This window comes from Nuphar pumila, chromosome 1 (assembly GCF_984573655.1).
Source record: "Nuphar pumila chromosome 1, dmNupPumi1.hap1.1, whole genome shotgun sequence".
NCBI classification, from domain to species: Eukaryota; Viridiplantae; Streptophyta; class Magnoliopsida; order Nymphaeales; family Nymphaeaceae; genus Nuphar; species Nuphar pumila.
In genome coordinates this window covers 11,256,896-11,283,054 of record NC_143249.1, presented here as the reverse complement: position 1 = coordinate 11,283,054, position 26,159 = coordinate 11,256,896, and the positions used below count along the sequence as shown (strand labels likewise).

The 26,159-nt window shown below is 38.2% G+C and overlaps 1 protein-coding gene across 1 annotated transcript in view; it reads right to left on the bottom strand.

The window, feature by feature from the left end:
* The window catches only part of LOC149847969 (ENHANCED DISEASE RESISTANCE protein (DUF1336)), a 320,270-nt gene that overhangs the window by 284,516 nt on the left and 9,595 nt on the right, over positions 1-26,159 (bottom strand). Inside the window, exons 2-6 of the mRNA XM_090011056.1 lie at positions 25,814-25,888; positions 25,619-25,672; positions 12,186-12,251; positions 5,772-5,827; positions 5,566-5,633 (exon numbers count right to left, since the gene is read on the bottom strand). Of these exons, the coding sequence (XP_089867182.1) occupies positions 5,566-5,633; positions 5,772-5,827; positions 12,186-12,251; positions 25,619-25,672; positions 25,814-25,888 (319 nt within the window). The remainder of the gene's footprint in view (positions 1-5,565; positions 5,634-5,771; positions 5,828-12,185; positions 12,252-25,618; positions 25,673-25,813; positions 25,889-26,159) is intronic.

The following is a 26,159-nucleotide window of genomic DNA, read 5'->3' as shown; positions in this document are numbered from 1 at the left end:
GCATCGCACTTCTCGTCCCATAAGAATCTAGCCTCTTTCTTCAGCAACTTCGTCAGGGGTAACGCAATTTTTGAAAAATCCTGAATGAATCTCCTGTAGTAACCTGCTAGTCCAAGAAATCTCCTGATATCACGTGCGTTCTTTGGTTGCTACCAACTGAGTACAACCTCAACCTTTGCAGGGTCCACGGACACTCCTTCCTTAGAAATAACGTGTCCTAGAAACATCCTCGAGCCATAATTCACATTTAGAGAACTTGGCATACAAATGTTCCTTTCGCAGGGTCTCCAACACGATGGTTAGGTGTTCCCGATGTTGCTCCCGATTTTCTGAGTACACCAAGATGTCGTCGATGAACACGATCACGAAGGTGTCCAAAAATGGCTTGAACACCCTATTCATTAAGTTTATGAAAGTTGTTGGGGCATTGGTCAATCCAAACGGCATGACTGTGAACTCGTAATGTCCGTATCTTGTCCGAAAAGCAGTCTTAGGGATATCATCATTCCTAATTCTGAGTTGATGGTATCCAAATCTAAGGTCGATTTTCGAGAAAACTTTAGCCTTCTGCAACTGATCGAACAAGTCTTCGATACGCGGCAATGGGTACTTGTTTTTTATTGTGGGCTGGTTGAGCATTCGATAGTCGATGCACAGACGCAAGGTCCCGTCCTTCTTCACGAAAAGCACAGGAGCTCCCCAAGGAGATACGCTGGGGCGAATGAATCCCTGATCCAAGAACTCCTGCAACTGCTTCTTCAGCTCCTCAAACTCAATTGGTGCCATTTTGTAAGGTGCTTTAGAGATTGGCATCGTACCTGGTAGCAATTCAATATTGAATTCTACCTCACGAGACGGTGGAAGTCCCGATAGTTCTTTAGGAAAAACGTCGAGATAATCGCGAACAACATGCAGCTCACTGATGGGAATAGGCATTGGATCCGATTGGATAACACTAACCAAAAAGGTAGTGCATCCCTTACGCAAGAAGTTCTGCGCCTTAAGCGTCGAGATCATCCGGCTTGCTCGAACAGGTCTGGAAATTCTGAATTTTACTATCAGAGAGGCTAGAGGTGATAAAACGATCTTTCCATCACGGCAAAATATCTTGGCATGATACTTATGCAACCAATCCATGCCAAGGGTGACGTCAAATTCTGTCATCTCAAGCAAGATAGCACAAGCAGGCAAGTGCCGCTCTGCCACAACTACGTCCAATTCAGGTATGTAAGTAGTGCAAATTGTGTTCTTCTAAACGGGGTTATACACGTCTAAAGCGTTGTCAAGAGGTTTTACAGTTATATACAATTGTTTTACGAATTTATCTGAAACAAACGAGTGTGTGGCACCACAATCAAAGAGTGCAAAGTTGCTTGACCAGCAACAAGAATGGTACCTTGAACGAGATCCCCTTTTGTCAATTGTTCGACCGTGGCTGCATAAACTCGACCCGACTCCCTGACACTGCTTGGTTGTGCTCGTTGTTGCTACTGATGAGGCGATCGAGGAGGCTGAGATACATTGTTGGTTCGTTTGAGGTCATTTGCAGCTTTCTTTCGGGAGTTGCGTATGAAATGGCCCATCTTGCCACAGTACAGGCATCTGCCAGTGTCCCGCAGACAAGATTGTCCTACGTGAGGCCTCTTGCACTTGGGGCAATTATCTCGAGACGGTTGTATGGGCGGTGGATGGCCCTGCTGTCGTTGGCGCTTTGCCGGAGGGAACTGTTTCTTCCCTCCCTCAGTCTTCACTGGTAATGGTGGTCGCTGCCCTAGGCCGCCGAAATAGGTCCTCTTTTGATGACCACCTGTCACAGGTGGCTTTTTTGGCTTGCACACTCTTTGAACACTCTCAATCCTCGTTCAGTAGAGTGGCTGCTGCTACAGCTGCAGAAAAAGTCGTGGGCATGCTGATGAGAGCCCTATGCCTTAGTCCTTCTTTCAATCCACGAATGAACTTCTCAGCCCGCTCATGATCATCCTCGAACAGGTGAGGACAGTAGCGCTCCAACCGTTGAAATTTGGCGATATACTCATTCAAACTTAAGCTGCCTTGGCACAGCTCCAGAAATTCCACCTTTTTTTCCCTCGCATGTGGAGGAAAGTAGATTCCGAGAAAAGCCCTCCGGAAGGCCTCCCAAGGAATCACCTCAGCACCTGGGAACTGCATCTCCCGGGTAGTGTCCCACCACTCGTGAGCATCATCCTTCAATCGAAAGGAGCCGAACATCGTTTTCTTATCGTCAGGAATGGACAACACTTGGAATACCCGTTCCACCTCTTTGACCCAACTCTCTGCCAAGTCAGGGTCAACCTTGCCAGAGAAGGTAGGAGGGTCAAGCTTCAGAATTTTTTCATATGTGGCGGTTGGTGTATTCCCAACAAGAGAACTCGGATCCTGCTGGGGGCGACCCTGGTTACGAATTGCCTCTGCCAAGGAGTTGAGGGTATCCATCATGAATCCCCTCTGCTCACGCAACTCATAAGTCATGTTGTTGCTTGAGTTCCCCGTCATCCTTAAAAAGCAACCAAGGTTAAGAGTCAAAAAATACTGAAGAAGCACAAGAAGACATAAGTATAGGAGTAAAGGCAAAATATAGGTCTTTATTACGAAAGTCATTTATTTTTAATCCAGCTGTGCTGGTACATAAGCAAAAGTTCTATTCTGTAATGAAAAATGAGTTCCAGACTCCAACAAAACATAGTAGGTGCTACCTCCCTTTAGGGACGGCTAGAGTACTTCCTAAGATATTCCCTTCTATTGCCTGTGCGCCTGAATCTGCGCTTAGGGGTGAAGGGAGGTGGTTCTCCGTAGGAGATCTACTGCCCGCAGAGGGGCGTCGCCGGAATATATTCCGGTGAGCCAGGACTATAACTTGACGAATCAGTTGCAGGCGTGTATGTGGGTGATACACCGCCCACTGGGTCTGCTGGAGGTAGTGGTTGCTCGCCTACAGTCGAAATTGCGATCATGCCATCGTGCTCGGCCTTGCAGAGGCAGGCATCCATGGTGTGCCCTGATTCTCTACAGAATACGCACTCCTCTGCTAACTCAGGGGGAACAAAATCTCCCGATGACTCTTGTGGTGTCTGCTGGTGCATCCGAACATGCAAAGGCGCGAATCCACTTTCTCGAGCATACACCTCCGCCCACGTTGCTGCCAAGGGTATTTGGTAGGCGATCGGTAGTGGGAAGCCTTGCTCATCCGTAAAAATGGGTATAGGAGGGCGGTTAGCCCAGTAACCAGCACTGAACATCCCATGTTCGCCCCTCTCCCTTACGGAACGACCACGCACCTTACGCGTGCCCGTACCGTGACTAGCACTAGAACCAGCAAATAAATCCATCTATCTGACGGTACTACGAATAAAAACAAGAATAAAATTTAGTCTAAACATGTTATAAAATATCAAAGACTTACTTACAGCGCGATAGGATGCTCAATAGTCAAGATTCACCTCTTTCTAACCTGACTTTAATACCAAGTTGTAACGCCCCAAAATTTCGACTTGTCATTTCGAAAACATTATCGAAAAACCTTTCAAAGATTTAAAGTTTTCACTTTTAAAAACGACAGCGAAAGATATTTAGAAATGAGCACAAGTCAACAATCTTGGGTACGTTAGCTGAAAAATCATCATTCACATGAACAATAACATAAAGGAATTGAGGAAATAATGCAATAGATTAAAAATCTGCAGTTTATTACAAAATGAGCATTTTCCCAAAGTTCAATAATCTAAAGAAAAACTCAAAAAGACTCAGAGTCAATCCGCCAGCGGAAAGAAGATAAATCTTGAGCCATATTGCACCACGCCATCGGCCGCCTGTGAAGTCCTACTCCTCACCTGCCCATGAAATGAGTCAGTTTCATAACAAACCAATAGGTGCATGAATAGATAAGTAGAAATAAATAAAGCAGGACATTCATGAGATAAACAATTATTATATGGAAACAATCAATACAATTGTAATCTGTTCTAACAAGTGTAATATATGCAAAGAGCTATTGTTTGAAGCATTTCAAGCAGTGTAAGTCTCAATCATCTACAACTATTCAAAATGATATTCTTTAAGTTCTGATATTAACTGGCCTGTGGGTACGCACAGACGCGAAACGTAGAAACAGCCGAGACCGACAGCCACGAGATGGTAGGGGTTGAGCCCGTGCCGCAGCAATAAGGTGGCAGGGGCCAACCTCTGCCGACAGCCGAGAGGCGGCAGGGGGCCAACCCCTGCCGACAGAGAGAAAGAGATCGGGACGGGGGGTGACAGGGGGCTATTGGTCCCCTGCCGGCACTCCAGCGAACCCCTAGAGGGAAAAGGGGACGACAGGGGCCCCGTAGGCCACTTGTCGGGCCTCCGATGAGCACAGAAGAGGCGGGAGGGGTTGTGCGCCGCCTGTCGGCCTCCCGTCGAGGTGACAGAGAGGGGGGTGAGGATGAGAAGAGGGAGGGTACTAACTTGGGAGGAGACCGACGGCGGTGGTCGGCGTCGGCGTGGGTCGCAGCGACGGCGACGCTGGTGGCGTGTGCAGGGAAGGAGGAGGTCGGCGCGATGGGAGCGAAGTGTTGTGTGCCTCCCCTTGCCCTCCTGCAGTGCTCTTAAAGGCCTCAGGGGGGGCGATGAAAGGGGAAACCCCGGTGGGTTTCCCTTATCCTGCCGAAATCGCAGGCGGGGTGCGGCCCACAGGGGAAAGGGTTTTCTCAAAACCCTTTCTCCTGTGTCGGGTTTTCTTTTTTAAAACCCTATCGATGACGGGCCCGGGTCGGGTCCGGGCCCGGGTCGGGTCCGGACCCGACCCGGCCCGGGTCCGATACAATAAATTTTTTTTTAAACTGTGGGTTTTACACTCCAGCTTGAGGGGGGGTGTTAAGATAGGTCGTCCTCTTAATGGTTTAGTTTTACCCAAGGTTATTTTTGGTATTTTCTAAATAATGAGGGACCCATATGTAAATATATTCATTTGGCTAATCTCTATTTAAACGATAGGTGATTAGACCTAAATATACTTTTGACGTCTTTTCCTCTCTCTCTCTCTCTCTCTCTCTCTCTCTCTCTCTCTCTCTCTCTCTCTCTCTCTCTCTCTCTCTCTCTCTCTCTCTCTCTCTCTCTCTCTCTGTTTCTGTGTAATCTACAAGAGTGATAATACACATGAACAAGTAATTCACAGTCATGTAAATAATGCATTGGGATGACCTTGCACAGTAATAAATTTTGTAAAACTAAAATGAAGTGCTGAATTTAAGCAACCAAAAAACTTACAACCTGCAACTCTGGTAGAGGCCATTGAAATAGTCAACATATGTTAATAAGAAAAAAACTAATTTTATATAAATAACTATATCATCATTATAAGTTCCAACCATATCAAATAGTTTCAGTTAGCATCCTCATATTCTGGATGATGAACATACCAAGCAGGCAGAAAGACAAGATAATCAGTAAACCCGTTGAGAATATTACTCAAAAATAGAATGTGAGCAGCTGGCATAACTGCTTATAAACATATGATATTTCATAAAACATGCTTAGGATAGAAGTCAAGGTGAACTACCAAAATACCTCTTCCAATCTTTATAAGTTTTTGTGCATAACGCCGGACACGTGGTCGATGACCTTCGAGATTGAGCCTTACATAAAAAACCCAAAAACATTATCAATCCATAAATAGAAATGTGCCACACAGACATTTCCAAATAAGGACTCAGATGAACTGAAGATTTCATTCAAATTTATATTGTTCATCTATCTCAGAAAACATATTTTACTCGGTGTCAATGCTCAGTTTTCGTCGGCTACTTCCCTTCGAAAGATCAAACTCAGCCTGTACACAGACAATATAATTTGCACAAGTAAATTCAAGGATATTCCTAGCTCTAGGCATGAAAATTTCAGCAAACAGAAAAAAATAATTATAGAATTCAGAGGATTGAGAATAAGTTCTACAAAAATTCTAGGCATGAAAACTACAAGTGATGAAATGTTCTAAAATAAAATAAAAAAACATTCCACATTTCTGTATTTAGACTTTAAGGAAAAAATTCCAAAACAATCAGAAAGGCATAACATGATGTATTAAAGAGTAGTAAAAAATCTTGGAAGAACCTTCAAAAACTATAGAAAAGTTGTCTTTACCTTTACAGTCAGAAGCCAATCATTTTTTCTTTTATGTGTGCCGTTGATTAAATTCTAGATAAAACAACTGCTGGAAAGACTTGTGGGTTGATAAGATGGCCACTATATCTGTATTTATGGAAGTCTTAATGGAAGTTCTTCTTGTTATGTCACAGAAATGGGACATGATGCAGATATGCTTTGGTATGACAGGGCAGTTCCCAAAAATTATGATGAATGGACATGGCCATATAAACACACGTATGTATGTATTATGTATGTATGTACATACTTATATGTAAAATTCTTAACCTAAACCAATAAAACATGAATATCATCTCAAGTGCAAACTCTTGAACATCAATTTTAAATCATTATATCTAAAATGTTTAAATAATAAAACTAAGAGAAAATTGAAATGTAATGTAATTGATCACAAATTTAAAAAAAAACAAGTGAATACAAAATAAGAAACCAAGACTATAAAAAAAAGTAGATAAAGCTAATGGCTTAATGTTAATTGTGTGCGACATTGGTTTGACTATCATGTCCTGTCAAGACAGGATATGCATACTAAGTGAAGTGTTCATGTGACATAGGGTTCTTCTATCTTGATAAAAAATGCACATTGATTTATCAGGTACTATGGAAACAAGTGTCCAAGTATCTATATATGTACATTATGCATCACTCTAGGGCTAGTTTCATCTTTTTCCACCTGTTGTGACATTGTAATAATTGTTGACACTTGTTTGTACTCTTCCGGCCTGGGGTTACTTAAGTGCATATGCGACAATCTTTTCGCTTGCTTTTATTTTATTTATTTTTTACATCATGTTTTACAGTGCAATGCATATGTTCAAAATAAGAATACAGTGAATTCTTACAATTCTGTGGTTCTCACCCGTGTGATTAAGCCTAGCTGTTCACCATGTGGATCTCCAGTGATCCTAGTGCCCAAGAAAGATGGAGGTTGGAGGATGTGCATTGACTATCTCAATAAGATCACAGTAAAAAACAAGTATCCCTTACCTCAAATCAATGATTTATTGGATCAGTTGCAACGTGCACAGTATTTCGTGAAACTGGACTTGAAATCTGGTTACCATCAAATCCAAATTGGAGAAGAGGAAACTTGGAAGACAGCCTTTAAGACAAAACAAGGCTTGTTTGAATGGATGGTAATGCATTTCAGACTCTGTAATGCCCCTGCCACCTTCATGCGCCTTAGGAATGAGGTACTACATCCTTTCATAGAAGAATTTGTGATTGTTTATTTGGATGATATTTTGGTTTATAACTTTATAATAGGTGTTGGGAGGAACATATTAGCCACATCACCAATGTCCTTGAAGTACTACAAACACAACAACTAAAATTAAATGGTAAAAAGTGTGAGTTTCTAAAGCGCTCTTTGGTGTACCTCAGATTCGTGGTAAGTGAGAGATAATTGAAGATTGACCCTACTAAGGTCAAGGTCATCACTGAGTGACCTAGACCTAAGTCTGTGACAGAGGTGCGAAGCTTTATGGGAGCGTGTCAATATGTTTGAAAATGTATCCGCCATTTTTCTCAAGTTGTTGCACCATTGCATGCTCTAACTAAGCTAATCAAAAGTTTGAGTGGTCAAAGAAGCATGAAAACACGTTCAGCTGTTGAAAAGAAAAATCTGTAAAGCACTCTTGTTAACCCTGCCTAATCTACAAAGACCCTTTGAGATCGAAGCTATGCCTCTGGTTATGCTTTGGGAGCAGCGTTAATGCAGGATGGAAAGCCAATAGCATCACTTAGAGTTGTTCAAAGGTGTCAAGTTCAATTATTGGACCTATGATAAAGAACTATATGCTCTTCATCAAGCTGTGAAACATTGGTGCCACTACCTGCTAGGGAGAGAGGTAATTGTGCACATAGACCATAAGCCTCTACAGTTCATTTAAACTCAAACAAAGTTGTAACAGGCCAGACACATGAAGTGGATGTCCTACCTACAACAATTTAACTTGGCAATCAAGTACAAAAAGGGCATCACCAATAAGATGGCAGATATGTTATCCAGACCCCAGGTGCTAGTAATTTCTTCCCTATTAGTGGCTATGCAGATTCAGCCATTGTGCCACTCAAAATATGCAAAACTATATGATGACAATGCATATTTCAAGGAAGAGCTTGAAAATTTGAGAAAGGGGGAATTGACTAAAGTTGTATTGAAAGATGGCCAACAGTAACGAGGGATACAATTATATGTACCACGAGCTGCTGACCGGGTGCAGTGGATTCGAGAGGCCCATACTTCCAAGATAGCAGGACACTTTGAAGTTGAGAAGACAGTTCTCAATTTGAAGAGGTATGTATACTGGCATAAGATGCAGCATGATGTTGCACAATTTATAAGGGGGTGTGTTATATAGCACCTCAAAGCCTTCTAATAGAAAGTTAGGCCTGTATACACCTTTACATGTGCCTAGTAGGCCTTGAGAGAGCATATCCATGGACTTTTTATGAGGTTTTTCCAAGTCCAAATGAGGCCATGACAACTTGTTCGTAGTAATTGATCGGTTCAGCAAGATGGTCTGTTTGATTCCTTGCAAAAGACAATTACACATGAAGAAGTAACCAGGCCATGTTTTCAGTATGTGTGAAAGAATTTTGGTCTACCTACTTCTATCATATCTAATCAAGGCAGATTCCTGAATTATTTCTGGAAGTCACATTGGGGGATGATGGACACGAGGCTAAAGCAAAGCACTGCTTTTCATCCACAAACAGATGGATAGACCGAAGTTGTTATTAGGACTATGGTGCACCTTCTAGGACATTCAACAGGGAAATTCATAGTCCTACTCAAAAAATACCTTTTGAGGTCTGCATGTGATACCTTCCAAAAGGACCTTTTGATTTGGAGTTCTCTATAAGTAATGAGTCATCGACAGGAAAAAAAAAGAAGACCTAGCTCGAGCTCGCAGATTTCAAGAGAAGATACATCAACAAGTTGAAGTACAGTTGAAGAGGTCATAATATAAATGTAATATCGTGTATTTTTTATACTTACTCAATTTATGATTTTGTCAAAATTTGGGCTAAGTCTGGGGAAAAAATCGTTTGAGCCTCGATTTTAGACCGATGTTTTTTAATCTGGGTTGAGCCCAGGTCTCATCGACAAGGTCGAGGTGAGCTAATCGAAGCATAAGAAAGAGTTTTATTTTCTACCTTTAAATTTGAGCAAAATTTGGGTTATTTTCAGGCAAAATACGGAATTTGATATTCGTGTAATATGTCGTTGGATGCATCTCGGAATTCTGAGCGCAACGATATTTTACTTTTCTGAATTCGAGTTCCGGTTGGCCCAAAATTTGCATTTTTTCAAAAATTGCATTTTTTCAAAAATTGAGTAGTTTGTCGAACTGGATTCGAAGTGGATCGGATTAGATCCAATGCATATGATCTGAATTATTATGGATTTTAATCTTATTTAAGACCCATTTTAATCTGGATTTAATCCAAATCTTGATCCAATTTCGTTTTGGGTAGGGGTTTGGATTTTGGATTCGGATCCAGACCCAAATCCATGTCCAATAAAAAATGTAGTTGCAAATTCAATTTAATATTTAAAGCTTTAAATTATAACTAACTGGAGTTAGAAAGACTCCTAAGGTAATTAAACCAACTTTGGAAATTCGAAATTATTTAATTAATTATTATTTATTTATTTAAATTAGATTAATTCCGAAAATTTGATTTAGGGCTGATTAGGACTTCTTAAAAGAGTCCTCATACTTACCTAAGAAGACTCAAGAAGGATTAAGAAAGGATTTTAGAAATTTGAAAAGTTTTGAAAAAAAGTCAACATAGAGGAGTTGGAAAAAATTGGAAAGGAGAGAGAGAGAGAGAGAGAGTTCCAAATTTTTTTGGAAACTCTCCTTCTCCAGCCCTTTTAGAAAGGGCTGGAGAAGGATGGGGGGTGTCACCCCCCCTATCACTCTATATATATAAAAAAAATAGAGAAAGAAAGAAGAGATAAAAAAAGAAAGGAAAAGAGAAAGAGGGAAAGAGAGGGAGAGGAAAGAGAGGGAGAGGAAAGAAGAAGGACCTTCCTCTCCAGCCCATCCGGTCTTTTCCACCATTGTTTCTCATTATTTTTCTTCATTTTTTGAAAAAGGTACGGGTTCTCTCTTTTGGATCAAGTTTGAAATCGAATGCCGATTCGATTTTCTATGCAACATTTGGTGTAAATCCACGATTAAAGAGTGAATCCACATGTTCACTCTAGAATACATGGATGAGGATCCATGGATCCTCTTTCATGTGTGTTTTTTATTCTTTTCACATTTTCAAAAGAGTAAATTTCTGTACGTATTAAAACAGAATTTTTATTAATAGTAGAAGTGTTTGCACATAGATCATGCATTTTCCTGCGATGCATTAAAACATGTGCATTTTACTTATTGTCTCAATCATTACATGATGATGAATGTATGTTAATTACTTTCTAATGCATGTCGAAATTCTTGACTGCTTAGTTCTTGCTATATGCTACTACTTTATTGTTCATTCCTGCTTAGCATATGTAACATGTTGCATGTATGATTACTTAAATGTTGAAGTTTGTTATATCTGCACTCACTCAAACTATTACATGAAATCTTATCTATATTCCTTGTCTCATCGGGTTTCACTAGAAGTAGTTGTGCTCAGAATTTCGGTTCTGACACCCTACTTTATTGGTTTTTCACAGAAACAGGTGATCAGTGAGGTTTAGCTAGCTACTGAGAAGTCACGAGAGTCACACTTTGTTCTTGACAGCTTCACTAGTGGATGGAGTGGCTTTTTCTCTTTGTCTTTTAGTCCTACTGTCTCTTTCCTTTTCGTTTGTTTTAATCAGTTGTTTCGTTATTTTCTGTTTAGTAAGCATTGTCTTTGAAAATGATTCTTGATTCATAAATAAAAAGGTTGTTTAGGTTCTTATGGATGATGATTGTAAGTTCCTTTGTGGTGTTGGGCTATACAGTTGGAATTGGAACTATGAGGACCCCGGGTCTCTGAGAAGTTTTCCGCACTATAAAAAAAATCATATTTTCAAGAGGTATGAGTTGGGGTCGTTACAGTTCCGACGTGCACGGGATTGGCTAGAGTTGATTTTGGAATTGGTTGAAACTTTATTGACAATATTTGATTAAATAAATGAAATTTAAGTTCATGGTTTAAATTGATTTTATGCCTGAAATGGTTGATGGGTTGTGAATATTAAATTTGTAATATGCCTCTGGTTCTTAGGAGGTTTACCACAATTGTTAAAAATAAAAAAATCGCATTTTTCGAAGGTCAGTTTGGGGTCGTTACATACATATATGCAATTTTCATCTGCATTATATAAATAAAATAGGCATGTAACTTTCTTGTCTTGAGTTAAAACCGAAAACCCCTCTAGGGTTCCTTCTTTTGAGTTTCAAAACCAAAATACAAACATGCTCTGCAAACTGAAACAACCAAACAATCTATCTTCCAGAGGACGTTTCTCCCCAACTTCTCATCAGAACAAGGTGATCTTAGTGGTGTTGGAAAGCTAACGCCCCGATCTGTCTCTATCCTTTTTATTGTTTTTTTGTATTTCTGGGGCAGGTGGCCGAAAATTAGCATAGAGTAATTAGGATTGGCATAGCCACGCATGTGCATATAAAACAGCAATCATTTTATATTCATCATGATAATGCCGAAATGGCTTCTGCAGTTTGAAAGTATTGGCCCTAAAACCTTCTCTATGGGTCCATACATTCAGATCCATAATCAGTAAGGCTTTACCTAAAATAGGTTCCAGCTTTATATCCTGGTGAATATGTCTATTGTCCCTAACTATCTGAAACCTAAGGTTCAGTAATAGCAAGAAGAATAAAGAGCAACCTATGCAGACCAAAATCAGAGCAAAATAGAGATATATCAATTTTGAATATTATATAAATCAACTTAAGAATTTGCAGTTCCTTGATGCACACAATACCTCAAACCAAATGCAAATCATTGCAATTATGAAAAAGAAAATCCTTCAGTAAAACCATGGTATATGACAAAAGAACCTGTTGCTTTGCCTGTTCAAAGGCCTCCATCCATTTCTGTGCATCACCAGCACTAGCGCAAGCAATCTTGCAAAAGAAAGAATATGAAGAATAATTATCCATATAAGAATATGAAGAATAATTGTCCATAGCTATTAAGACATTTCATAAAATAAAACCTTTATGTTAAATGGAAAAAGCAAAATACAAAAATGTCATTATTTTACAGAATCATAAATTGTTCACGTTAAATCCTGTCAAGTCATATGATACATGATTCTATACGCATGCACACAAGCACACATATAATAAATATAGAATGCTATAAAGATTGCACTATATCTCTTAATACAACACAATAAATCATAGTATCACATGTCCATATAATATGATACATCTCCCCCCTTTCCCCCACCGCTCATAAGAAAAAAGGTGAAGGGGTGCACTAAAACATATCAATTGTATCATAAGATATAGTGATGGTATCATATAAGTGTTGTACATTATGTTTTGTATCATAAGGTACATTTTTGGTTTTTTCCATTAAAACAGATAATTTAATTTAGATTTTTTCACTTTTAATAACAAATTTTTTATTAAATAAGACTTTGTTAAGGTCCTATTCACCTTATTCAAAGGAAATTTTATTTTTTTCTAAACTATTATCAAGAATATCTAGGACCAAATTAAAAGATGAAAGGAAGAAAGAAAGAAAATTATGCAAAAAGGACACATTTAATTCACTTTTTATGTATACTTTAAAACTTTTATTTTTGTTACATTTTTTATGTTTAAACTTTTTTATGCAAAATCCAAAATATTTTCCATGTAACTTGCAGTATGACACGATAAAATACAATAAATCCATAGCTTAGAACCCTCAGGTATGCCTTATGATAGGATTTTCATATTGTTGCTTACACACAAATATATACACATGCATAATACCTACATGTATATAGTACGGATGTACTGTAAGTCATCATCCAAAAGAATATGTTTATATTGTAAATCTGTAAATAAAACCTATTACAGCATATATATATATAGAGAGAGAGAGAGAGAGCAGCCGTGAGCCCTAATTCCTCAACAGTGAGGGGCAGCACCATAAGAACTGTATTTATACCAGAATACCAATTACCCTAATCAGGGTAAATACAAGATAATAACTGAAACAGAAAAATAGCACAACAAATACCACATAGAGATATTCCAACTAAGATACAGATTTGCCACCAGTTAGTAATATTACAGCTTAAATGACAAGATTACCCAGAGTGACAATCATCCTTAACAGGACCCTCAAGTTCTCCATCATCTTTGAACATGTATAAGTTGTCCTCAAGAAACATGTCGTGCCCTTGATAAGCCTTTTATAAAAATATCTGCTACTTGAAGTTTTGAGCCAACAAACATTGTTTCTGCTGAGAAATGTAATACACTGTATGATTTCGATGTGTGCTACCTCCCCATGTATATTTCATTATTTATAGGTGTATTATTGTACTTTTCAACTTTCTGTTGTAAAGTCAAAGATAGGATTCTATCTTAGTCTGTTTTCAGATTGTTTGTTAGTGAGAGGGGTCATTCCCTTATATTGTTGTAACCTGGCTTGATGAAAGTCTTTTTCACGTTCACCTCTCATATGTTTTCTCTCTTGTGAATCCTCTTCTTGCTTTGATATGGTATCAAAGCCATATCTAATCCAAGGAAGGGTTTGAGATCGTTGTTAAGAGTGGAAATGAAGCTTCATTCAGCCTTGGCCAAGTTCTGCCATTGGAAGTCATGCTGCTTATGTCATCAAGGGTACCAGACATCCATTTTGACTGGTGGAGTTTCAAGATTTTGAGTTGTCCATTTGCTATATCTCGATTTTAGATTGCATATAAATAAAATATCATGATGATCAGAGCTATATTGGATTTGTTATAATTTTTTGAAGATTTTATGGATATCGCCTACTCTTAGACCAATTTTGAGAAATCTGTTTGGTTTGATCTATCCATTAGGTCGTTTTGGAGTAAGGAAGACATTGGGTGGGATTTGGCTGTCGGTTTTGGCATTTTGGGTCAGTTTTGATGAGGTTTTGTGGTCTCTATTATTGGCAGTAATAGTAATTTTGAGGGTTTGAAGCAATCTGATTGTTGTAGCTATCTCTTTTGTATAGTATTCAATGTTTAAGGGCCGTGGGTAAATGCAGCAGCAGATTCATCACTTGCAGCTTTTAACTCAGTCAGCCTCACCCCCTCTTCTGCTCCCACTTTCTCCTCTAGCACTGCTTACGCAGGTATCTCTGATGGTTCCTTTTGGTGGCTGATAGACTCAAAGAGCATCATGTCGATATGACAACTCACGAGTTTATCCTAACCAACTGTTATCCATGCTGTGGTATTTTTCGCACTATGGATGGGTCATTCATGTCTGTTTCTAAAGTTGGATCTAGTACTTCTAATTTGTATCCTAGAAGTAAATTGAATATTTCTCAAGTGTATCATCTTTCTTGTTTTGCTATGAATCTTATTTATGTTGGTCAACTAGATAAACTTAATGTAATGTCATCTTCTCTTTTGTTGATTGTGTTATACAAAATTAGCTATTATAAGAGGAAGATTAAGATTGGCCACAGGAGAGGAGATCTTTACTATTTGGACTGTCTAAATATGAGTCCACTAAGGAGATATGGAGTCAGTCTAGGTGCTACTATCATGGATGAGTTAATTTTGTGGCACTAGATGTTAAAATATAGTATGCGTATGGATCTGGATCCAGATCCATACGCACGTTAAATGAAACACATGCACAATACTGTTTCATTAATGGCATTCTTGTAATACTTCTGTAATTAAAAGACTCATTGTATATCTGCTCTTTTTTATGAAGCTTAGGGCTTGGAGGTCGAGCTATCGTGCGCCGCTCCAGCCATTGTGCATCTCCCTCTCACTCTCTCTTCTTGTTTACTGTTCAAGTTGAACCATACACACATACGAAATCTCATATGGTATCAGAGTAGTGGTTGCAGAATCCTATCAGAGGCGTGCTCAGCGAGATCTGAAGAAAGAGGTTTTGATTCATCTTTCCCCTCTTTTATTCTCCTCTCCTCCCCTTCTCTGCAACTCGTTCTTTTTCTGCTAGTTCTTTTTCTGATTGAGGCAATCTCATCTCCGTCTCGGTCCCAGAACTAAACAAGTTCGTAAACTTCTGCTACTCATTTTTTTTTCTTGATTCTCGTTCATCATCTGTCTATCTTTTTCATCTTTAAAATTGCTTCATCATTAACGTTTGTCACTCTTTCCTCGACATCAACGACTACAGCCACATTGCAGCCATCATTTCTAAGTGTTCTCCACTTTGATTGCAGTTTGTTTCATTCATCTTTGATTGGAGTCTCCTCTTTGATTGCAAACAATCTCTTTGATTCCAGAAGTTTTTCCTTTCCTTTATTGATGTTTTAGTGTTCTCTGTGCAACGCCTATAGGCAGATTATAACAGTTTACAATCTCGATTCTGAATCTGCAAAAAAAAAAGGAATTTCCTTTCAAGATATTGGTAGCACAGGTACATGCCTTGTTGAAGTTCTATTGATTGATTAAGTGATCTCAAATCTGTTTGTTTATTTTCATTCTTTTTGTTTGCTTATTCATTGTCCCATTGATATGGATTACTCCTCGTCATCCGGTCCCTCTGCAAATTTCTTGAGTCATCTCGTTACAGAAAAACTTACTCATTCTAATTTTTTGATCTGGAAGAGGCAAATCCTTCCTTTTATACGGAGTCAGGATCTCGATGAACATCTGGATGGTTTAGTTCTTATACCACCACGGCTTATTTTGCAGGAAACCAAGGATGAGAAGGGTGACACAATTACCATTTCTATTAAGAATCCAGAGTATACAGCTTGGAGGAAGCGGGATTAGTCTTTGGTTGCTTATATTATGTCAACACTCTCTTAAGAAGTGTTGGTTACTCTTTCAGATGATTGCACTGCGGCGGATCTGTGAAGCAAGTTGTCTCAGACATACTCTCAGATATCAGAAGGTCGAGTTATGTACTTAAAAAATGAATTTCAAACTTTGAAGAAAGGCTCCATGAGAGTCATGGAATACATAGGCCGCTTGAAGAGTATTACTGACCAATTGGCGGTTATTGAAAGTGTTATTGTAGATAAAGACAAAGTTCAACAACTTCTCAATGGATTGGGTCCTGATTTTGACATGTTTACCACAGCTTCATCATGCCTTCCTCACTTGCCCACCTTTGACGACCTTCAAGCGAAACTTCTCCATCATGAGATGATTATGAAACAAAAGGGGGAAGGAAATGAATCAACTCGTTCTCATTCATTTTTGTCCATGGACACTTCTGTAGGTTTTGGACGAGAGAATGGAGGGTATAAAGGAGGCAAAGGCCGTGGACGTTTTGGGCAAGGAGGATGTGGTATCTTGTCTACACCTAATATTTCAGGAGCTTTTAATACAGGGAATCAGAGGAGAGTGCCCACTTGTTTCTTATGTAACAAAAGAAGACATGTGAAAGTTGATTGTTGGTTTAATCTACAGAATAGAGGAAAAGTAAACAAAATTGAGAATAAATCAGCTACTATTGTAGACACGAAAGCGTCATCCACAGATGTGCAACAACTTTTGTTATCAGCATTGTCACAGATGACGATCAAGCAAAATGAACAAGGCGAATGGTATATTGATTCCGGTGCTGCCACACATGTTACGAGTAATGCGGGTAAGTTATCTCACTTATTGCCTTATTTTGAAAAAGGTAGTATAGTTACGGGAGATCGAATTTATCACTCCATTAGTCATACTGGCAGTGCACATATCCCTATGTCAAAGTCCTCACTTCACTTGTCCAATATCCTTCTTGCTCATAATATTAAAAAGAACATTGTTTCTGTAGCTAAACTTGTTGACGATATGAATTTTTCCGTCGAATTTACTCTCTCTTCTGTTTATGTTAAGGATCTACGAACGAAGGAGACGTTCGCTAAGGGGGAGCGACAAGGAAACATATACGTCTTCAAGACGATTCCTTCAGTGTCTTCGCCTTCAGTCTCAGTCCTCCAGTTGAAGTTGTCCAAGCATTCTTCAGTGTCTTTGCCTTCAGAGTCTTTGTTTTTTCCTTCATTGGAAGATTTTAATTCATCTCATTATAATAAGCCAGATATTTGGCATAGTCGTTTGGGACATTGTAGTCGGGGTTTCGTTGAAAATCTTGTATCTGATGGTCTTCTTCCATAGTCTAGTTTATGTTCATTTTTTTATAATAATAATAAATTTTTTTCATGCGAACTCTGCAAAAGCCATGTTCTTCTGTTTCATATTATTAATAAAAGGGCTTCAAAGCCGTTTGAGATTATTTGTTCCGATGTTTGGGGACCTGCACCTATTCCTTCTCTTTCTGGCAGTCGTTACTATGTTATCTTTATTGATTCTTATTCCCGTTATACTTGGATATATTTCTTGAAACATAAGCATGAAGTTTTCCAAATATTTCGGGAATTCCATTCGATGGTCAAAACAAAGTTTGTTTGTGATATTGTGCATTTACAATGTGATGGTGGAAGAGAGTATTCATCGAACGAGTTTATTGCCTTTCTTCGGGATAAAGGAATAAGTCGACAAGTTTCTTGCCCTCATACTCCTCAACAAAATGGGGTTGCGGAGAGGAAACGCAGGCATATTGTCGAGAGTGTGATGAGCATGTTACATGATAGCAATGTGCCCGTTAGTCTCTTGACAGAAGTTTTTCACACATTTGCTCATGTCATAAATCGTCTTCCTATGGCACTTCTGGATCGGAAATCTCCCTATTATATTTTATTTGGGCAACATCCTTCTTATGATGAGTTGCGTGTTTTTTGTTGTGTATGTTATGTACATATTGATTCATCTCTGCGAAATAAGTTTCAGGACAAGGTCGTCAAGTGCAGATTTGTTGAGTATGCGGATGAATACAAAGGCTATTGATGCTATGGCCTTACTACAAAACATATTAGGACCTCCTGAAATGTTGTTTTTGATGAACAAAATTTTCAAGTCAATGACTCTGCAGAGTTACCATCTCGAGAAGTAGAGGTATATGATTCATGGATGAGCGCAGATCTTTTTGTTAATACAGGAGAAACATGTCAGACAAATTGTCCTTCCTTCAGCTTGAGTAGGGAGTTGAATGACTCACAGATGCATGTTAAATTATCTCCAGTTGAGCCACTCCCAGTAGAACGCTTCTCTAGACAGATATACACTAGACGGGACAAAAATACAGAGCCGAGGAATGTGGAAAGCATCGCCAATGATCTGGCTCAAAGGCCGTCACGCATTAGGCATCCTATTTAACGATGGGTGAGTTATGAGACCTTTTCCCTTGATTTCCAATTGTTTGTGTCTCAGCTCACAAAACAGGATGAACCCACATGTTTTAATCAAGCTCTTCAATCCCGTCATTGGACTGAAGCTATGAATGAAGAAATTGAAGCACTTCATGAATGTCAGACTTGGGAAATAGTACCTCGACCAGAAGGAAAGAATGTAGTTGGCTCAAAATGGGTTTATAAAACAAAGTATAAGCTTGAAGGAAGTATTGACAGATATAAGGCACGACTTGTTGCTTGGGGATTCACACAACAATATGGTGAAGACTACGATGAAACTTTTAGTCCGGTAGTCAAAATGGGTACTATTCATGTCATCATATCCCTAGCATTCGATCGAGGATGGAGCCTTAGCCAGATGGATGTTAAAAATGCATTCTTGCATGGAACTTTAAAGGAAGAAGTGTATATGAAGCAACCTCCTGGTTATGCCGAGAAGGATACTACTGCCTAGGTGTGCAAACTAAGGAAATCTCTGTATGGGTTGAAACAGGCGTCCTGTTCTTGGTTTGAAAGTTTCTCTATGCAATTTCAAAGTTATGGTTTTAGAAGATGCTCTTTGGATCACTCGCTCTTTATTTACCAAAAGGTAGACATTGTTATACTTCTTCTTATATATGTTGATAACATTGTGATTACTGGGAGCTCAGATAATCATGTGCAAGACGTGAAGCAGTTTTTAATTAAAACTTTCAAGATGAAAGATTTAGGGGAGTTAAGGTACTTTCTTGGTGTGGAAGTTAACAGACAACAAGACACATTGACACTCATGCAATAAAAATACACTCTTGACCTTCTGGAAAGAGCTAGGATGACGAATTGCAAACCAGTCAGCACTCCTAGTATATTACATCAAAGGTTGAGCTTTGAAGATGGTCATCTTTGTGTCAACCCTACAAAGTATAGAAGCCTCGTGGGGATGTTACAGTACTTGACCTTTACCATACCTGATATAGTTTATGCTATCAATCAGGCATCCCAGTTTATGCATGCTCCAACGGAGAGTCATATGGAAGTTGTGAAGCGCATTCTACGTTATTTAAAAGGAACTATAGGAGACGGACTTGTTTATCGCAAGAACGATAATTTGCATAGAGAACATGAACTCATCACTTATACAGACACAGATTAGGCAGGGGATCCAGATGAGAGACAATCTGTCTCTTGATATTATGTATATATTGGACACAATTTAGTGTCCTGGAGCAACAGAAAACAAAAGGCAGTGGCACAATCGAGTACAGAGGCTGAATACAGGTCGATGGTTGCAGGCACGGCAGAAGCTACATGGATTAGACACTTATTGAGTGATCTTGGGGAGACAATTATTCGATCATTTCTTCTATTTGACAATCAAAGCGCAATAAACATTGCATGTAATCCTATCCATCATATTATAACGAAGCACATTGAGATTGATCAACATTTTATACGGCAGAAAGTCGAGATGAAGGAGATAGAACTACGTCATGTTCGAACAAAAGATCAAGTGGCAGACTTGTTTACCAAGGGGTTAACAGGACGTCAATTTTGGCTATTGAAGAGCAAGTTGTACATGCTCCAAAATCACGTACAACTTGAGGAAGGGTGTTAAAATATAGTATGTGTATGGATCTGGATCCAGATCCATACGCACGTTAAATGAAACACATGCACAATAATGTTTCATTAATGGCATTCTTGTAATACTTCTGTAATTAAAAGACTCATTGTATATCTGTTCTTTTTTATAAAGCTTAGGGCTTGGAGGTTGAGCTATCGTGCGCCGCCCCAGCTATTGTGCATCTCCCTCTCTCTCTCTCTTCTTGTTTCCTGTGCAAGCTGAACCACACACACATACGAAATCTCATACTAGAGACTATGTCATATTTTCAACTCTAGGTTGCAGCATTTGGTGTCTACAAGGAGTTTAGATGGATCTAATATAGTTGTATTGAGTCGTGTACAAGAGTGTGAGAATTGTAGATTGACAAAGAGTCATGTCTTGCCATTTGGATCTAGTGATACAGAGTCTGATAGTCCTTTTGATCTTGTGCACTCGGATGTGTGGGGTCCCTCACTAGTTTTGTCTAAAGGTGATTATGCTTAATTTGTCACCTTTATTGATGATTGTAGAAGATATATTTAGATTTATTCTTAAGAAATGAAAGTAAACTTTTTGAGATTTTCAAAAAATTGTGTTATGGTAGAAACTCAATATGTTGTTAAGATTAAAGTTCTTTGTATTGATTATAGAGAAGAGTATATTAGTCACATGTTTGAGAGTTTGCAGGAAAAAAGATAGATCACCAAAGGTCTTGTCCTCATACCTCTGAGCATAATGGAGTCACTAAAAGAAAGAAATACGCATATATTGGAGATCACTAGAGTCTTGCTTTTGGAGGGTGTGTACCTAAGATCTATTACAGAGATGCAATGTGTATGACTTTTTACCAGATTAATCATGTCATCCGGAGTTCTCGAGTATATCTCCTTTTCAAATATTGCATGGTGTTGCTCCAAATTATAAGATGATGAAAGTATCGAATGCACCTGCTTTGTACTCTTGCCTAATCAATATAGGATAAGCTTTGACATAGGGTTGTAAAATGTTGTTTCTTAGGATCTCCAAATGGGCAAAAAGGTTATAAGTATTATGATTATGTTGGGAAAAAACTTTGGATATCTAAGAATGTGGTATTTCATGAGGGCATACCATATTTAAGGCAATTTAAAGACAGATAAAAGTGAGATTGATTTTCTTTCTTGGTGCCACTTCCAAAGAATAAAAGAGTTGATAAGCATATTGATGTATAGGGAAGGAAGTTCATAACAAAGATAATAAGTTTGGACAAGCCTACTCTAGAAGGCATGAGAATGTTGATGAGATACCATTCTTGAAATCAAATATAGTCGAAGGAGACAGGGAACTTAGAGGCCAGTCTTGATCCCCTTCCAGCTGATTCTGAGCACTCAAGTTTAGAATCATCTTCCCTTTATTCTCCTTCTCCCTTTTCTCCCCCACAGGTAAGTCAAAGCTCTGGAGTTCCTATTCCTCCTTATTTTGTATAGTATTTTTTCCCTAAGCATCTCATATTTTTTGCCTTAATTCGTTCCTTTGTTGAGCCAATTATTATGCAAAAACAACTTTTAAAGGAGTGACAGCAAACAATAGCAAGAGTTAAATGCAGTGGAGAGAATTCATGCATGGGATCTTAGGAAACTTTCACCTAAAAAGAACGTGGTTGGGTGTAAATGAGTCTAGAAGATAAAGATCACATAAGGGCTATAGTCAGCAGTTTGTGATTGACTTTGCTGAGACGTTCGCTCTAGTTGCTCGTATGACCACCATAAGGACTTTGCTTGTTGTAGCTACCATATGACAGTGGAACTTGTGACAATTGGATGTGAAAAATGTCCTTTTAAATGATAATTTAGATAAAGAGGTATACATGAAGTTGTCTCAAGGTTATGCTGATTCAAAAGAGGGAGTATGTAGGTTGAAAAGGGAATTTTATGTGTTTAAGTAAGCACCAAGAGCATGGTTTGAAAAGTTTAGTTCAACAGTTAAGTTTCTTGGATTTGAGCAGAGCTACCATGATCATACTTTGTTTATATCATCTTCCTGAGGAAAGTGCATTTTGCTCTCATATGTGGATGATATGATTATTACACATGATTATTTGGAAAAAGGAGAAGATACCAAATGGAAATTGGCGAATATCTTTGAAATGAAAGACTTGGAAAACTTGAAATATTTCCTTGGTTTGAAGGTTGCATACTCAAGAAAAGGGCTTTATTTGTCACAACATAAGTATACAACTAATCTTGTTATAAAAGCAAGGTTGGGAGATGATTCTAAGAAATTTAATTCTCCTATAAAAGTAAATGTAAAGTTGAGGGACGCATATGGAGTTGAGTTAGAAGATCTTGTTGTATATAGATGACTGGTTGGGAACTTGATATACTTGACTATATCTAGGCTAGATATCACTTATGTTGTTCATGTGGTTATTTCATTCATGAGCTCTTCCAAATCAATTCACCTTGCTGATGTGCTCAAGATCATTAGATATGTGAGAGACACTGTCATTTTGGATATTCTTTTCAGCATCTTTCTCTACAAATTTTTGAGGCTTTTGTGATGCAGATTTTGGAAGGTCCACTCGTGATCGTCTATCTACCATGGGTTTTTGTATTTTTATTGGGAGTTCCTTGATTTCATGGAAGAATAAAAAGCAGCAAAGAGTTGCCTCAACCACAGTTGAAGAAGAATATAGAGCTATGACTCAAGTTACAACTAAAATTGTTTAGACAAGGTGGTTATTGAGGGAGCTAGGAGTGCCTATATGTATAAAAAAATCCTTATATTGTGACAACACGAGTGTTATCCATATTGCAAAGAATTCAACATTCCATGAAAGGACAAAGTACACTGAGATAGATTGTCACTTTATTAGAAAAGTACACTGAGATAGATTGTTACTTTATTAGAAAAGCATATGAAGATGGGATTATTTCTCCGAATCATGTAGCTCTAATGATCAAGTTGCATATGTGCTCACCAAGAGTCTTGCACTCTTGCTCCTTTGCACTTCAAGTCATTCCTGTCCAAACATAGGATGATTTCTCTTACATCATCTTAAATTTGAGGGAGTGTTGAGAAATGTAACATACTGTATCATTTCTGTGTGTGTTACCCCTCCATGTATACTTCATTATTTATAGGGGTATTCTTGTACTTTTCAGTTTTCTGTTGTAAAGTCAAGGATGAGAGTATTTTAGCCCTTTTCAGATTGTTTGTTAATAAGAGGAGTTATTACTGAAAGTCTCTTTCATGTTCACCTCTCATATGCTTTCTCTCTATTGCATCCGCTTCTTGATTTGATAGTTTCAACTTCTTCAAATTCAACTCTTTTTTCTTTTCACAAAATGGTACTTTACTTGAAAATGTTCCACAAGATCCAATGCAAGCACACTTTCAGTATCACAATAAGATATTTATCTACACAAGTTCTGATTCATCAAACCACATCCAAACTATTTCTCAAATAATCTCTACAAGCACTCTATATTAATCCTAGGTATTGACACATGCTTTCCGTTTTTTAAGAGATTGAAACATGCTCTCTCTCTCTCTCTCTCTCTCTCTCTCTCTCTCTCTCTCTCTCTCTCTCTCTCTCTCTCTCTCTCTCTCTCTCTATATATATATATATATATAGGAAAACTGGAATATGTTTACCAACCAAATATGTTTGCTTGTATGAATCAAGAATTTCATAGGTTTTTTTTGCAAATCTAACCCTGCAGATGCATTCGGCTTTGTCCATTTGCTAGGAATCGACTGTTGGATCATCATAATCGGATCAAGAAATGTGATTTTTTATACTTGAATATTTATGAAAATTCTAAGCCGTTGATTTTCAACCCTTAAAAGATGCTTCTTATACGGCATAATTGGATGATCCAAGAGTCTATTTCTATAAAATCAAGCGTCTAGATCACATCCGTACGGTGAAATTTTCGGGAAAAAAGTAAAAAAAAAAGCAATGAAAATCTTGGTTCATACCAGTAAACATATTTGGTTGGTAAACATATTTTAGTTACCCTATATATATATATATATATATATAACAAGTTCTGCTAAATTATTATTCTCTTAACGGTTTTGAAGTGCCATGTTTGTGCTTTTGCATTAAATGTGATGTGCTTTTCAGAATATCACTAGAACTGAAGAATGAATTTTGATGCCACAAATTACCATGCAATTCAAGAATTGTTAGGGGTAAAATAATTTAGCGAACTTGTTAATGCCCACTAAAGGCTGAAAGTTCAAGCTTATCTCTCAAGTGGGTCCAGTGTTAGACCTAGCATTTCTGATATTAATTCCATCATAGTCAAACATCACTCTCTCCATTTCTTGGACAAAGGAGTTTAGAACATCTCTAATACTTATAAAAATATTGTGATACTCATGAGGTTTTCCTGAGCCAATATAAATGGCACTATTTTGGAACTTTGAAAAACAAAAAAATTTAATGGCATGCTATGTCACATGGGTGCGGGTGCGGGTGCGGGTGCGACACGGGTGCGGCGCAATTTCAAAAATTTTGGACACGGGGACTCGGCTATATATATATTAATATATATATATATATATATATATATATATATATATATATATATATATATATATATATATATATAAGACTCGGTCAAAGTTGTGCCCATTAGGGGACAGGTGATGAGTTGTGAAGGCATTCTGTACACTTTCTTCATACAGGAATAATTCACTTTTGGGCACTTTCTTCATACACTGTAATAATTCACTTTCTTCATACAGGAAAAAACCACAAAAACTTGAGTTGTGCCCATTCTGTACTTAAAACTTGAAAGTGTACAGGTTTTTTAGTTGTGATGGGTTTTTTCCTTACAGCTGTAGCCCAGAAAATTTCAAAAAAAAAAAAATTTAAAAAATTTCCAAAAAATGGACCAAAATGACCCTGGGTGCGTTGACCACACCCAGGGTCGGGTTGACCGAGTCCGAGCCGCACCCGTGTCGGTGCGTGTCGACGCGGGTGCGGCGACCTTGGAGCCGAGTCCGTGTGACATAGATGGCATGCAATATTATGACAGATTTGCAGGTAATGCCTCGCTAGATCCTTTTTCATAGTTAAGAGTTAAGACCATTGCTAAAAAGTAAGCAAAAGATTCATTAGAATTTAATTAGTAAATACCAAGTCCTGGTAAATTGCAGAAATCTTATTTCAAAGTTCTTTTGGTGACTTGCCTAGTTTTTTCTATTCTTTCTTGTGATCTGAAGGCAATGAGGTTCCATATTTTACTTTTATCTTTCTAATTCTCCTATGCAGTGGTGTTTTCCTTAAACTTTATTATGGCAGGTACAGAGAGTTACTGACTTTTGTACTCTTATCATGATAAATAACCATGAAAAAACTTTGAGATCCTGGCCAAAAACCATCCATATTGTCAAGAAAAAAGGAAATAAATCCATGAAAGCAAAGACATGAGCTTCCCAAAACAGTAACCGCAAAAGGATACATTTAACACCAGAAGAACCAGAACTTACTTCACCCTTCTTTGTTTCGTCCAGCCGGTTGTAAAGTTTCAGCACGTACCGATCCTAAGAATATGACTTCCACCATAAGTTATTTGGCAGTTAAACCAGTAACCTCAAAATAAGTAATTTGGTTTCAATGATTGCAAGTTCAATCACAAAAAAAATGGTTTCGAAATGTTGAGAAAATTAATAGTGAAGATTTACCTCACGAGCGACACTTTTACGCCCAAGATCTTCAACCATAAGAGAAGGGCCAACAACACCTTTCCTGATGGGTTTCTAGACAAGAAAAACACATGTTTAGATGCCATGCAACCAACTCATTGGAAATAAACAGATCATGTGTACAGGAGATTCAATATATAAATCCAGCATAAATACAAGACTGTTATATGTTACATAGAATATTCAACAGCGCCTTTCAATTGAAAAAGGACTCTAATAGGTCAAGAATTCTCATAGTGATTGATAATGAGCAAGCTGATTCTGTTATAAAAAATCATAAACAAGTACCACAAATATGGATGTGAATATTCATCCCGTTGGAGGT